General features: G+C 41.6%; 1 protein-coding gene across 8 annotated transcripts in view; it reads left to right on the forward strand.

Moving 5' to 3' along the window:
• Positions 1-14,696, forward strand: part of nhsl1b (NHS-like 1b) — a 75,815-nt gene that overhangs the window by 58,986 nt on the left and 2,133 nt on the right. For 5 of the 8 annotated variants that reach the window (XM_056763697.1, XM_056763699.1, XM_056763702.1 and 2 more), the window contains exons 2-7: positions 1,744-1,896; positions 2,868-2,995; positions 4,772-4,958; positions 6,115-6,246; positions 7,638-10,733; positions 12,312-12,441. In XM_056763697.1, the coding sequence (XP_056619675.1) occupies positions 1,744-1,896; positions 2,868-2,995; positions 4,772-4,958; positions 6,115-6,246; positions 7,638-10,733; positions 12,312-12,441 (3,826 nt within the window). The remainder of the gene's footprint in view (positions 1-1,743; positions 1,897-2,867; positions 2,996-4,771; positions 4,959-6,114; positions 6,247-7,637; positions 10,734-12,311; positions 12,442-14,696) is intronic. The other 3 variants (XM_056763700.1, XM_056763704.1, XM_056763698.1) reach the window with 2 other exon arrangements.

The raw sequence follows: 14,696 nt of genomic DNA on the forward strand, positions 1-14,696 counted from the left end.
TCTTACATGATAACTACAGATATAAATACGGATATTATGCATATTTGGCGTGCTGTCCCTGGGAGAGGGCTCCGAGCTCGGTGGTTCCTCAACTGTGAGCACCCCGCTCCTTGTCCGGGAAGAGGGTCCCTGGTCCGGTGTGTGCCCCGGACTCAGGTCGTTCCCCCCTGTTATGCAGCGGTAAAATAGGCTGATGGTGAGGAGTTTGGGTGGAGGCGGGATGCTGCGAAAATGTAGAGAGAATGAGGGTCTTGTCTATTTGTAGGGTTTTTTCTCCCGGGCTATAAGATAATGGGTGAGATTGATCATGGTAAGCCAGCTAGGTTAGTTATCTGCACATTCTCCTCCCGAACTTTGTTAGTAAAACGTCATTTCGCCTGAAATAAACAAACACGATCCATGATCACAGAAACACAGATAACACGTGGGCCTGGTTACGTGACAGCCATCTGATAACAATCGACCTGTTGAGCTATTACTGGCCTCGTCTGCCCACAATCACGTAACAGAATCAAACCCGAGGCAAACTCACAAATTCAATGGGATATCAGTGCGGCGATATTTGCGGAACAACTTTCCCTGCAGGCCTGTGATTCTGTGGTTATTCAGAATGATAAAATACACTCCTAAAAGAGCCTTTGAACTTAAGAACCTTGATGTTCGGTGATCAGAATGAACAAATGACTGTATTTGTACTACAGTAGTAAATGTCCTCTGCATACGCCCATGTGTGGTTCTGCTTTGTCTTAACTGATGTTTGCACATTCACAGTTGCGAGCCTTTGAAGAGAAGGTGTCCCTTTGAAGCTCAGCACTGATTTAAACAACAATACGTTCAAAGTGTTGTTAATAAATAGAGAAAAGCCTAGAGGTGGTATGATAAAAATGATCTCTTAACTATTGGAGGGAATTTTAAGTCTTTAAGCACTTGATAGATGAATATGCGGTCATAGATCGGTATGTCAGTCAATCACTTCTGTAATGAAAGTCATGGTGCCTCATGAATAAACACAATGACCTCCCGTGGACTCCACTTGTCGGTCTGTCGAGTCTGGTGTGATGGGCCATTATGATTTTAACGGCCGATGCCACCTGTGGACAGATAGCTCCTCGCACCTGTGAGAGAACCCCCCGCCTCGGCCCTCTCTGCTCTTTTACTTTCCCTAAATTCTTGTTCTAACGACAAGCCTGTTTGTTTGCTTTTGGGACAGTTGGTGGTTCGAACTACAGGGGTCTTTCCCTAAAGATCCCCCTTCACCCTGGTCCGTCACGGCCCATTTGCACCTATGCCGGTGTGTTTGCTAGATCAGTCTTGACGTTTGATTTGGGGCACCTTCAGTTGTTACGTCTTCATGGTCCGCTCAGTTGACAGATTGTGGGGCTGTTTAGACCACAAGATCGGGGTTTAGCTTGGGGGTGAAATTCTGTGACCTGGCATCATGACGTTTTATCAATACTGTATATGTGTAATACACATAAAACATTTATTTTATAAGTGTTTAGTTTTCAATAACAATATTTGGTGATTGTTTGTCTTCTGTCATACTAAAAATAAGAAAAATAAATATTGAAATACACATTTTTCCCTCACCCCTACTTGAGCTATAGCAAATTTTGTCAGGTAAAGCATTTTTTTTGTCAGGTTTTATGTCAGGTCATTGTTTTTGCTAGAAAAATATTTTCAATTCAATTCTGTCTGCTCACTAACATTGATAAAAATCTAAAAATATTAATCATTTTTTAGCTGTGTCTAATTTGGATGAAGAGAAAAAGTGGACCGTGCACTACACTGCTCCATGGCACCAACAGGAGAACGTTTTTCTGCCGGGCTCTAGACCTCCCTGTGTGGAAGACCTGCACCACCAGGCCAAAGTTAACCTGAAAACAGCCCTCAGAGGTAAGAGAAGCGCACCTGATGCACCTTACACCAGTGCCGTACCGCTGTACTTTTCAAGACATAAGAATTGCTATGGGAACAAAAACACAGAGCAGCAGGTGAACGCACCACATGATGTCAGACCTTGTTTTAATTTCCTACCGGACACCCGTGGAACATGCAGTTCCTGGCCTGAAATCAGTCGATGAAAGTTAAATGTAACCTGAGCGGTAGACTGATGTATCAATACAGGTGGTCGGTGTGAGGCCTGATTAATTATGCAGGTGCAGGTGTGGAGGTCATATTACTACGATAGAGACTTCAGGTGACACAGAGAGAAGACAGAGAGCACTATGTATGAAACCTTTTTTATCTGATTTTGACAGATATTGTGCTTTGTTTGTTAAAGCATCCTTGCACATCAACAGCGGCTCAACCCATGGCATGAGTTTGGGTCGAGACTCTCTAAATGATTAGAACTTAAAAGTGATGGATTTCTAGTGCAGTGTAAATATCAAAGTCGGCAAATAGGAAAGACATATATCAGGCGAGCATGTGTTTGTGAATAGGGACAGACTGCTCGATTCATCTCACTGAATGACTAAAGGGATTGAGGGATGTTTGCCAATTAATGGGGGGCTGCCATCTGCATCAGTTAGCACAGAAGCCAGCATGATACAGTCTGTAGGCTGTCACACACACACTACAATGTAAAGATTTTCATTAAAATATATTTCTTTTTTTCTTTTTGTAGAGCTACAATATTGTGAAAAGCACAATTCAAATACATTTTAGTTACATTCTTAGTAATTGAACCAAACAACTATAAATAATACTTTCTCTGTAAGACCACTAGAGGGAGCTAAAACAACACAATGTGCATTTAAATCATGATTCGGTAAATGTTTATCTAAGTGGTCTGACCTAAAGGCATGTGATTTAAAATATATCCGTCTGTATTTATCCGCAAATTGTCCGGTCTGTTCCTGCAGAATGTGATAAACTGAGGAAAGATGGTTTCCGCAGTTCACAGTACTACTCACAGGCCCCCACCTTCTCCGGCCCCACACAATCAGAACATGAGGACGAGGACAATGAAGCTGATGACGCTGATAGAAAGGTATTTCATTTAAATCGTCAAAAATATTGATATTCAAATTCTTTGCATCTTTATGCTATGTAAAACATTGACTATGTAGTTTATCTTTTTTTATATTCTTATTTTAATATAATCTATAGACGTTTTTTGAGGCAACAACATACACAAACGTTATGTGGCCCAAAATTAAACTCAGGTAGACTCCTGCAAAGAATCAATAACTGTTAAATAGTTTTAATTGAATTTAATACAAATAACATACAATCAAATCTGAATAATACGTATTAATATTAAAATAAATAATTAGATTACCAACTACTTATAACATCTATATGTTCTTAAAACTATATAGAAATCCTAGATTGTAAAAGTACTTTTTTCACTGTAAATCATTTTTTAATTTGAATCATGATTTTGTAGTGTAAATCAGTGTCATTTTTCTTTACTATTATATTTATTATTAAAAATGTGCAGAATAAGTAATAGGTTTATGATTTCAGCCATTTAGCTTTCTGCAATAGCATAAAAACTATAAGTTGCTCTCAGCATCAGCCCAAACTTCTAAATCATTGCAGAAAACTAGTTTGTGATACTGTGACAACTGACTGTGTAGCAGCCTATAGGATTTGTCTACCCTCTGCTGGATAGACTGACTGCCTGCAGCTGGGTATCACAGCCTGCCATGTGCTCACCTCCCACATGAGCCTCTGTGGGACTCCTGCCTCAGTTCTCCAGCATCTCTGTGGGCTTCATTAATGTTGTCAGCCATGTGTGGCCCCATTATGAGAGACGGGCCCCGGGAGACTAAAACCCTAATGGAACTATTGCTCAAAACATCTTTTAGAAATCCGCTTGCGTTATTTACAGGCATATTTCATTTAACAAAGCTGCCGTTCACCAGAGTGTTGAAAAAGGAATTGATAAAACGGGGCTTTTACCAAATGCAGTCAGCAGAATCATCACAAAAGTTTTGTTTTTAGTACCCCCACCTTGCTCTCCTTCACTGTTGTTTTCTGCTTTATATGTCCTCATTACACTCCGTTCAGGGGTCCTGGAAGGGTCAGACTCCTTTAAAGTAAAGATTCAGGGGTCCCATTGTCTTCCAACTGCCCCTAACCCACCCAAAAAGATCCCATGGCCTTTTAACCTTCTTCAACACACTAGACCTGCATTCCCAGCCCACTGTCAAACACAAGGATGAGGCAACTGAGGCTAAGTGCATCCACTTCAGGGCTGGGACTTCTCATGTCTTCCAGACGTTTGCAGAATTTAGCTTGTTTTTCAAGCTAATGTAAAAATACAAAACCCATCCACAGCTGCATGAGGTCTTGTTAGTTTTAGTTATTACTAGTGATCTGGAGGGACAGTTATGATGTTGCTGTGAATTAAGTTCAGTCGGTTTGTTTTGGAGCCTGGGGGGCTCAGGTGTTGGACTGAAACTTCAGATGGTCTACTTGTATCTCTGTTCTGAATGTCATTGAAAATCACAATGCGTGAACAGATTTTAACGCCTCAATGGCTTTCCCCCTCTCTTTTCTCCCTTTCCCGATAGTCTGTCACTGGATTTATTTGTTTGTAGGGTTTTATTGGGTGTTTGTGTGGTTTAGGGGTTAGTTGCCCGTGAAACAGCTCTGTACACTCCTGGAGCTCTGATAAATTGGGCATAGAAAAATGAGAAATGAATAAAAATGTAAACTAAGTAACGATTTCCAAAGAACTTAAAAGCACACGTCACTTTTGATTTGTCAGGTTTGCCCCCAACGCTACGAAACTCACTTTATTGCCTGCTTTTTTCAGTCCACAGCATCTTCAGGAGAGGAAGAGAAGGACAAAATGAGATCACAGAGTCCAACGCAGGTGGAGGGAGTTGAGGTTGATGGAAAACGTTCAAGGACCAAACCCCCACACCTGCCCACTCCAGAGGAGAAGATGAGGCAGCAGGCCAAGTCCGTTCTCACGGATATTGTTCCCATCAATGTCACAGGTTAGAAAGAACGTATCACTACAAATACATATTTTTTGTGCAGAGAAACGGCTTTCGTGACTTCCGAATGTTTGTATGTTCATTGGAGTATCGCACGCATGATTACTACACACACTTCCTGTTCTAAATCTATAACCACATGGACAAATCTGACATGAATTGTGCATTACCACTTTTCATATATTAACAGTTCAATTATTCTCTTCTCTGTATTTTACACTTTGGCCTTTTCTCTCAGTTATTTTTTATTTGAGCATACAAGCACCATTTTACCCTGTGATGTTCACACATTCACCACAGGCAGCTTACCCAAAAGAACAGTATCTCCTGAACTACCCTGTCTTTGTGAGACAGGATAAGCTCTGTATGTCAAATCCCTTCAAGAAACCCCCAAACTTCACCGTGACTCAGGAAGGAGAAGCAATATTAGACTTAAAAGCACACACATATACACCCACACTCTAATTCAGTCTGGCAGTTCTGTGACTTAGTCAGACATGCCAGCGTAATGTATCTTAGTCAACAGTGCACAATCTCTGAAGCTCTCTCCCTTTGGCACCGCAACAGCACATCTTACAGCACTTGTAAGTGCTTTTGCGGACTGAATACTGTTTCTAATCCTATAACAAACCAGGTCATATTATTAATATGATAAAAATGATTCTAAAAGTATAGTATATAGACATAGTGACTAATATTGTCTTAATCAGTATTTTTGTCCTTTCTTAACAATAAAATATTTTAAAGAAATTTTTTCACAATTGTAATTTTTATAAGGATTAGGATTGCTTTTCAAAGAATAGAATTTGATTAATTTAACCCTTTTTTTAAATCTATTTTTGTTTGTTTAAAGCATAAATCTCACAAAATTTTTGACCGAGGGAGTAAGAATAATAAACTTAATTGTATTCAACAATCTTAATAGCTCAAGAAATTTTACTTTTCAAGTAAATCTTTCTTGTTTTATGTATCTTCAAATTTATGAAAAAACGACAAAAATCGGAAATGTTCTGTCTGTTTTTCCATTGTTTGCTTGTTCTGAATGTGTGTGGCTCTGCATGAAAGATGTAATGGCAACGTGTGTGTGTGTGCACGCTCTGCATGTATGTTACTAACTGGCCCTTTTGCTTGTCTGTGCTCGTCAACTGGTCTCCAGGCGAGACGTTTGACAGGCAGGCCAGCGTCCGCCGCTCCCTAATAAACACTGACACTCTGACCCGCCGGCCAAAGAAGGTTAAGCGGAGAAAGACTATATCAGGGGTTCCTGACAGCATCCAACTGGAACTAGGTATGGTATGGCTATGGCAGCTGTCTCTGCTGTTGCTCCTGCCTCCACGTACTGTAGATAGTTGACATCATGTAGTACTGTAGTTGTCATGACCATCTAATTTGGTTATGACCCTGTCTCTTCTTCCCACCTCTGAACTGTTTCATGTAAATTTAACATTGAAATAGAAATCCTAGAATCTCTAATCTGAAAATACCTCAATTCCAATTGAAGATATATTCCCATCTATTACCAAATCATCTTTCGCTAATCATTATAGAATCTGTACTCTTGAGAATCTCACTGTTTACTTCTATTTTCATTTTTGCATGCAGTTTGCACTTAATTCTTTACCCTCACTGTTATATAATCCCAGCATGCAACAGCTGCATCCAGCAGAATTCCTTTCCTAACCTCAGCACGATCCCTTATTGTACTTTTCTTTGTGTTATTTTATGTGAATGCTGATATTATGTTCCTGGTTTGCGATAGCAAAGCCGCTGCATAATCCTCTATTCAGATTCCTCTGGCAACGTGCTTCATATTTTATTAGTAGAGCTATAGGGGGGAGGGTAGAAATAAATGAGATAATAATAATATGCAATAATAATAATGCACATATACCTTTGGGTTGGGTGCGTTTTGTGTCATGAGAACGTTGGCAAGTATCGATTTCGGTAGCATTAGTATAGTGTTTAAAGGTATCACTGTTTGCATACATGGTGGAGTTTGTGGATTATAGAAAGTGCATTCAATATTTGTATTTGCTGTTTTAGATAAGCTTTAAATGACCCATTCTTAACCAAAACAGATGGTTGCGTGGCGAAGCTGCTCAACAGTGTTTTGCTGAAAGAGATGCACAAAAATCTGTTTCCCGTCTTTGTCTATAAAATGGCATGAGGGCTAACATCATACACTGGTGTCATTTTGTCTGGGGAGACAGTTAAAGATAGAAATGCTTTCAAGATGGTGGTTTAAATGTCAAGAATACTTCTGTATGGTAAGGGTGACATTATAAAGATGCAAGGCCTGTGTTTGCGTGTATGATGCTAAAAGGACGGCTTAACAGCTTGCAGCTTTTAACTAAATTCATGAATATGTGAAAATTCCATAAAAATAGCATGTGTTACCATCAGCCTATCCACTCTTTTGATAACCATCCTCTGTTAGATATATACTTCCACACACACTTTATTAGAGACTGGCACCAAATATGTCAATTTCTTTATCAACCTCAATCCAAGTTTCCAGAAGTCATTAACATGCCACATGTAGCTGAGGGTTAATCAAATAAATGAGCAGTAGAGGGGGTTAATCTGATTGGCATCTGATGTCACCGGGATGGAGGAAAACAGAAAAACAAGCAGCTGTAACATTTGTCATAATTATACCATTTCTGTTTTTCTTTGCAGCGGCGAAAGGGCGTGGAGGAGAGCTTCGACCACAGTCCATGTTTATCCCTGGACAGTATTCAACACTCGGGAGAGTCGGAAATGGGAATTCAACTCTTCGTCGGTCCGACACGAAAGATTCTGGCTGCCAGACTGAGGAGGTGAAGATCGTCCCACCCTCTATGAGGAGAATACGTGCTCAGAGGGGCCAAGGAATTGCTGCTCAGATGGCTGGCATCTCCAACTCAGCCACCAACATCTCGTCTATTTCAGATGAAAGCTCTCCTGGACGTCCAGTAGTTGCAATGGCACCACAGTTTAGAAATAATACTCAACGTTTCCACAGCTTGCCGCGAGGTGCACGGGTGTCTCTAAATGCAAGCCCCCTTTATAGTAGCACCCCCTTTGGGGATGGAGATTCCACAACACCTCATCAGATTAGAAAATTACAGGTTGATGATACTGTGGTGCACATGAGGAATGCCCCCAGGGCAGCCCGCCCGAAATCTCAGGAGGTGAGAGGAAGTCAAAGAGAATGGAACTCTGGTCCTGCTTGTGTAGTTTCTCCACATGCTGCCTACTCAACGTCACTGATACCTAATGCCACTTTGTCATGTTCTTCTGAGGTAATTGCACTTCACACTCCATCAAGTCCTGGCCAGAGCCCAATCTCTGGATCACCATTCCCTAAAGGTAGACCTCTCAGCATGGTCTCTACTGTCAACAGCTCAAGCACCAGTAGTGTGGCAACAGGTTCCCACACACCAGAAAGAGACAGGGATACCTGTAGTGAGACCGGCAGGTCAGATAGCAGTCTGCACAGCCATAGCACAATTGCAGCCGGAACAATGTCTTCAGACGAGCAATGGATTTATGACACCCCTGAGAATGTGTTGCCCAGAAGGACGCTGACTTCCAGCTGCTCCACACCTGTAAATCATCAATATAGCAGCCTTGAGCGCTCCTCAAAAGGCACTGACTCTAGTTCGCTCTACTCGATGGACAATGATGGCTACTACACTTCCATGCATTTGGATTCAGGCCTTAGATCAAGAAGCCAGGGTAGTGGCCATGGTCATGGAATAGGAGGCAGGGCAGCAAGACATAGTATGTACGAGTGCATTGGTCAGCAGGATGATAGATCCAGCCTGTACAGCGACCGTTCACTGTCACGTTCCATCTCCCTTCGCAAACAAAAGAAGCCGCCTCTTCCCCCAGCACGCACAGACTCTCTGCGACGAAAGCCTAAGAACACCGGCACTCCAGCTAGCAATGCATCTATTCTGAATGAGTCCTTGATTGCAACACTCCAACAGTCGTTTCAGAACGGGCGGAAAGGGAAAGGATCCTCCACCTCACCATCCCATAGTCCCTGCAGTGACTATGACGACCCTTGGATGCTACGTCCCAGGAGCCAGAGTAGCATCAGTGTAGGCAGCAGTAACGTATCGGCAGCCGGGATGGCTAATGTTTACTCCATCTGTCACGTGACACCATCTCACAGCGATACAAGTAGTCTGCGTTCCGATTATGCTGATTCTTGGGGCTACTACATGGAATACCCTCGTCCATCTGGTGACCACACGCAGTCACCGTCCAAATCTGCCGGACAAGCAGTTGAGATTGCAAATGGAGGAGGCCTTGAAAATGATTCACGGAATTCTCTTCCTCCCGCCCGGGACGGAAGTGTAGTGTCTGTAAAGCCAACAACAGGCACCTCATCACCAGACAGGGTGCATCGGTTGACTTCTCCATCAAGTGGATACTCAAGTCAATCAAACACTCCAACAGCTGGCACTCCTGTGCCCTCATTCATGAGGTGCATGTCCCCTTCAGGCAACAAACGCAAACCCAAAGTACCGGAGAGAAAGTCATCCTTGCTCTCATCTGTATCCATCTCATCTTCCTCCACCTCTCTTTCCTCAAACACCTCTGATTCCACCAGGAGCAATGTTCCTCCACCGCCTCCTCTTCCAACTACCATTGCTCTTGTATCTCACAACCCCCAATCCTTTCCTCCCCCCAGCCCTGTTTGGGGTACAAGGCAGATAATTCCACCTCCACTTGTCTTACCCATGACGCCCCATCAACAAGCATTCATTAGCCCATCTTCCCCAGAATTTCCACCCCCTCCACCTCCAGATGTGTTGTTTAATGACCCTCCCTTGTCAGACCTCAATATTTCCTTAAGCCCTCCACCTCCACCACCACCTCCGTCTTGTCCCACCCTCCCTGCTTATCCTTCACCCCAAATTCCTCTCCTATCCAGCACAACACCACCTGTACCTTCCTCGGCTTGCTTGAAGGAAATGAAGGGCAGCCTGAAGCCGGTAAACACAGAGAGATGGTCCGAAGCCACGCATTCTGAGGAGCAAAGTAAATTCGGTGTGCCACTGATAACCTCCTTTGCTCTCCAAAGTGTCCAACTTCGCTCTGTGAAACGGAAAGGGAATAGTAAAATTAGCAGCTCTGAATCTCAAGAAATAATGGCTGAACAGATGACCGCTAAGATACCAGAGAAGTCTCAAAAAACAGAGCATCCCACAGTTCCTCAGGTTTCTTGCTTACCTCCAACTATGAATGAGAAACAAAGACCATCATCTCCACTGAAAAAAAGCCAGGATAGTCATATTGAAGCACGACAATCCAGCCTTACAAATGGGCCTGTAGATTTTGGTGTTGTTAGGGCGCCAGACAAACTGGATGGTCTTCAAAGCACCCTATCATCAACGGGGGAAGCATCACAAAACACTTCACCCAAGAAAAAGCCTCCTGTAATATCTAAAAAGCCCAAGATCTCTCTAACATTTAAAACAATAAACTATGCATCATCTATAGATGAAGATGCCAGTGAATTGCTGAATGCTCAAACTGAGGAGAACGTTTCTACAACTGCAACAGAATTCCAGGAACCCACACCCGTTTCTCAAGAGGAGGACAAGAAACCAGATAATGATAAAAGTGTCAGTTCTGTACTTCTTGGGGAGATGAGAGAAATTTCTCTGACAAATCTTGAACCCCAAGAGATTTCCCAGCCTCTTGAAGAAGAGGAGGAAGATGATTACGAAGATGCAACCAGCAGCACAGGATCTGTTGGCTGTAAAGATGATGAAATTGGTGAGTCTGATCTTGCTAATTTTACTTGGTGGGGTTGAAAATCATTTATAAGGCCGGCTGACACAAAATCATGCATTTTTAAATACCTGGGCCTTTTTTAAACAGTCAAAGGTCACTGTTGGATGGGTAAATCTTTTTCAAGATAAGATTACATAAAGAAGGATCTTTATTTGAGACAGGAAATTTTAAGAAAATATTGAACACGTATATAAGGGACATTAAGATAGGGATGTTAATGGCAGAGTTCACCCAAAAATCCTGTGTCATAATGTATCTACACTAGAAGAACCAACGTTCTTCAAAATATCATTAGAAGAAAGTCAATCAGGTTTGGAATGACATGAAGAAGAGTAAATGATGGAAGAATTTTCATTTTTAGGCGAACTATCTCTTTAAGAAATATATAAGAGGTTGCAGATTTTGCTCTCATGAGTGAATCAGCAGTGAGACATCATTGCGACAGCCCTTTGGATCTTCTCATCCTTCACCTGCCCTCTCTCACTCGCTCTCTTTCCCCCAACACCATCTGTCCTCCTAACCTGTGATGCTTTCATCTGTCTTTATTTTTTTCTTACTTAGTCCCCGCTCTCTTGTCCATTCTTGTCTCTTTTCCATTTTTCATTCTCTTGCCAGCTGTTGTGCATACCTTAAACTGGTGTTCTCCAGTCTCCTAATCCCTCCCTCACTCAAATCCTTTTGATTTCCTTACATCTCTCCATCTTCCTGTCTGGGTCGGGATAGGATGGGACATGATTCCCAAGGGAGATCCGTATAAATGCGATGGGGAGGGGGTGGAGCTCACAGTTGGTAGGGGAGGAGAGCAGTTAGCAAGGGGGAGGGACGAAAGAGCATGTAATGTGAGATCATCCTCAGTAGCTCAGGCAAGTGCAGATGTGAGAGGAGTGAAGAGCAACTTAACTCGGACACGACCGTGACAGTGTAAGTGAAGGTTAAACATAGCTTTTAAACATTTTTATCTTTGATATATTTGAAATCCGTGAGTGTGTATATATGTGTCTTTGGATTTATTTACTGTTGTATGAAGTGTAAAGGTACTTGTGAAATTCTAGATAGTGAATTAGTGTTGTAAACAATGTTTTGTTTACTGATATTTTGTATAGAATACTTACAATCTACAAGTGCACTTTATTTTTAATGTTATTGTCAGACGAGTAGGTCTAAAAATGATTATGCATCACAGCGTAACAGTATCTAGGTCTAGAATGCAGGACTTGTATTTATCTGCACGAGTCTGTTTGGCATCTGGGTCCTATATGTTCTGCCCGTGAAGTTTGGAGTGTTTCACAATTAGATATCACTGTATTTCTACTTTAAAGACGAGTTGACAAAATCCATCACTTCTAATGTATTGACATAAAATAGGGGTTTCTGTTACCAACATTCTTCAAAATATATTTTTTGTGTTCTGTAGAAGAATGAAAGCCATACAGGTTTGAAATTACAAAAGGGTGATTAAATAATGACAGAATTTTCATATTGTGGCGACCTGTCCCTTGACTGGTACTTTAAAAGCATCACTTTTGCATAATATATTAAATATGTGTTATTGTTTTCTAGCAGGCGATGTGTTTGAGACCAGCGCGATAGACCCTGCTGAATCTCCCAGCATTAACGGTGACTCGTGTGGGGACATGGTAACCCCCACTCGGCCCCGGACCACCGAGGACCTCTTCGCTGCCATTCACAGGTACATTCCCACAGTACTTTGCTGGGACCCCTTTCCCAGTCTCACCCAGTTCTATTCATCCCTTCCCTCCCCCGGCTCATAAAAAGGCTGCCTTTCATAACTTTAAAGCAGCCTGTCCCATCCAATCTCAGACACATTCATCAAAGCTGAGAGTGTGGAAGGAAAGCAGCATGTATAGAGTAGGGCTTCTGCGGTCTCTGTCTGTTAAATGAAGAAACGCCCCATGCTGATGTATCACTCCAATTGCTGCTCATGTACAGTTCGGTTATGTTCAAAAAAATAATGCACTCTCAATTGAGTCATGAAGCACCCTTGGAATTACTGCAGTCGTTTATTCTGTGTAGAAGCGTTTACTTACTATTGCATGCTTATCCTACATATATATGTTTAAGTGCCTATATATTCATACAACCGTGTCATGCATGCAGGCTCTGTTGTAGTCACGTGTATTGTGCAAGTTTTCCAGAACATCTCGTAATTTCATTTGACAGGATTTGGTTTCGCCGCTATTGTGTTTCTGTATGTGTGTGAGGCTTTGCTCTTCCTTCTGTTGTGGTCCAATGCAATCTCACAGATACGTAGGCAAAGATATTCTTCTTGAAATGGAGACCAGATTAGATATGATAGAGCACCAGATGCTTTATGTGCTCAGTAAATCCTGTGGTTTGCCTGGTGCCACTATCAAAGCGCCGAGCTTTAGATGAATCAGATAAAAACCCAGAAACAGGCAAGATTACAACCACGGCATAAACAGGGTTTCTCTCAAGATTTTACCGACTGCATGTTTGAGGACTGACAGTATTCATATTAAGAACTGGAGAGCACACGACAATGTTTTTAAGATGTTAAAGGGATAGTTCACCCAGAATCTTTAAGATGTGTTCATCATTTACACATTCTTATGTCATTCTAAACCACTATGACTTTATTTCTTATGCAGAACACAAAAGATATTTTAAATAACATTGGTAACCAAACAACATTGGGCTCCATTGACTTCCACTGTAGGGTCACAAAATCACTGAGACTTTTCTCAAAATATCTGCTTTCGTGTTTCACAGTGGTGACAGAATGTTTATTTTGGGGTATGTCTTTTAAGGAGGACCTGAACATCTGTATAAACTAGAAGTTCCAGGCAAACTGTTTTTCCATACCTCTTGTTATTTTCCCTCTCTCAGTCATATCTGTCATATCTCTTCCTCCTTTCTCTGTGGTCTTCTCTTACTTCTCTGTCGATCAGCCTGGATCTGAACATGAACAACACCCAACATACGAGGTGCGGTCTGGCAAGTAATTAGCACCCGGCGTATTCCTCCCGCAATGATGCTAGCGTGGGATTAGCTTTATAATCTCACGGTCCATCTCAGATTTGGGATGGATTTCTGCTCCATCCCTCGGATAATCCCACACTACCTAATCTGCAGCAGTTATGCCATGCTAATGAATTTGATTTGATCCTGGGCACAAAGCTAGAAAGCGTTCATTGACTCAAGGGTCCCCCTACTGGAGGGACTAATGAACAGCCTTCTGGTTGGAAGTATTGCTGGGCGCTTTGCCCAGCTTGCTTTGTTGATTAAAGTACCATTATACATGCTTCAACAAAGTTGCAAGGCTTGCAGTTTCCTCTGGTTTTGCTTTTAAGGGAGTAAATTTGAAAATAAACACACCGCCTCTTCCCCACACACACATTTATTCCTGCTATTTATATCCTGTATTATGTTATTCCTGCTTTTACAATTTTGCAGTGTTTTGGTTTGCTGAGGGCTATGTGAATTAATGAAATGGTGGATTAGAAATTAATAGGCTCATCAAGATTTAAACAATTGCAACAATTGACTCAAAAATTTTATTCAGCTTCGGGGAAAGTTGGGTTCATTTTTAACTAAAGTGAATTTTTTTTGGGGGGGACAGACTTTTTATTATGAGTTGTCTTTAAATATTAATATCAATATGTTGAACACAATATGTGTTTATGTTTGTTCTGAATAAATTGCCTACTGCTCAACTAATATCTGCTTTAAAGGAATAGTTCATGAATAATCTGTCATTATTTGCACTTTCTTTTATCATTTAAAACATGCATGGCTTTCTTTCTTCTGCAGAAGATATTTTGAAGAATGTTGGTAACAGAAAACCGTTGGTGCCCATTCACTTGCAGTAGTTTTGTGTCCATATGATAGAAGTCAATGGGGACCAACGGTTACCAAGATTAACAAAATATCTTTTTTGGTGTTTTGCAGAAGAAAGAATATGAG

This window comes from Triplophysa dalaica, chromosome 13 (genome assembly GCF_015846415.1).
Source record: "Triplophysa dalaica isolate WHDGS20190420 chromosome 13, ASM1584641v1, whole genome shotgun sequence".
Classification (NCBI taxonomy): Eukaryota; Metazoa; Chordata; class Actinopteri; order Cypriniformes; family Nemacheilidae; genus Triplophysa; species Triplophysa dalaica.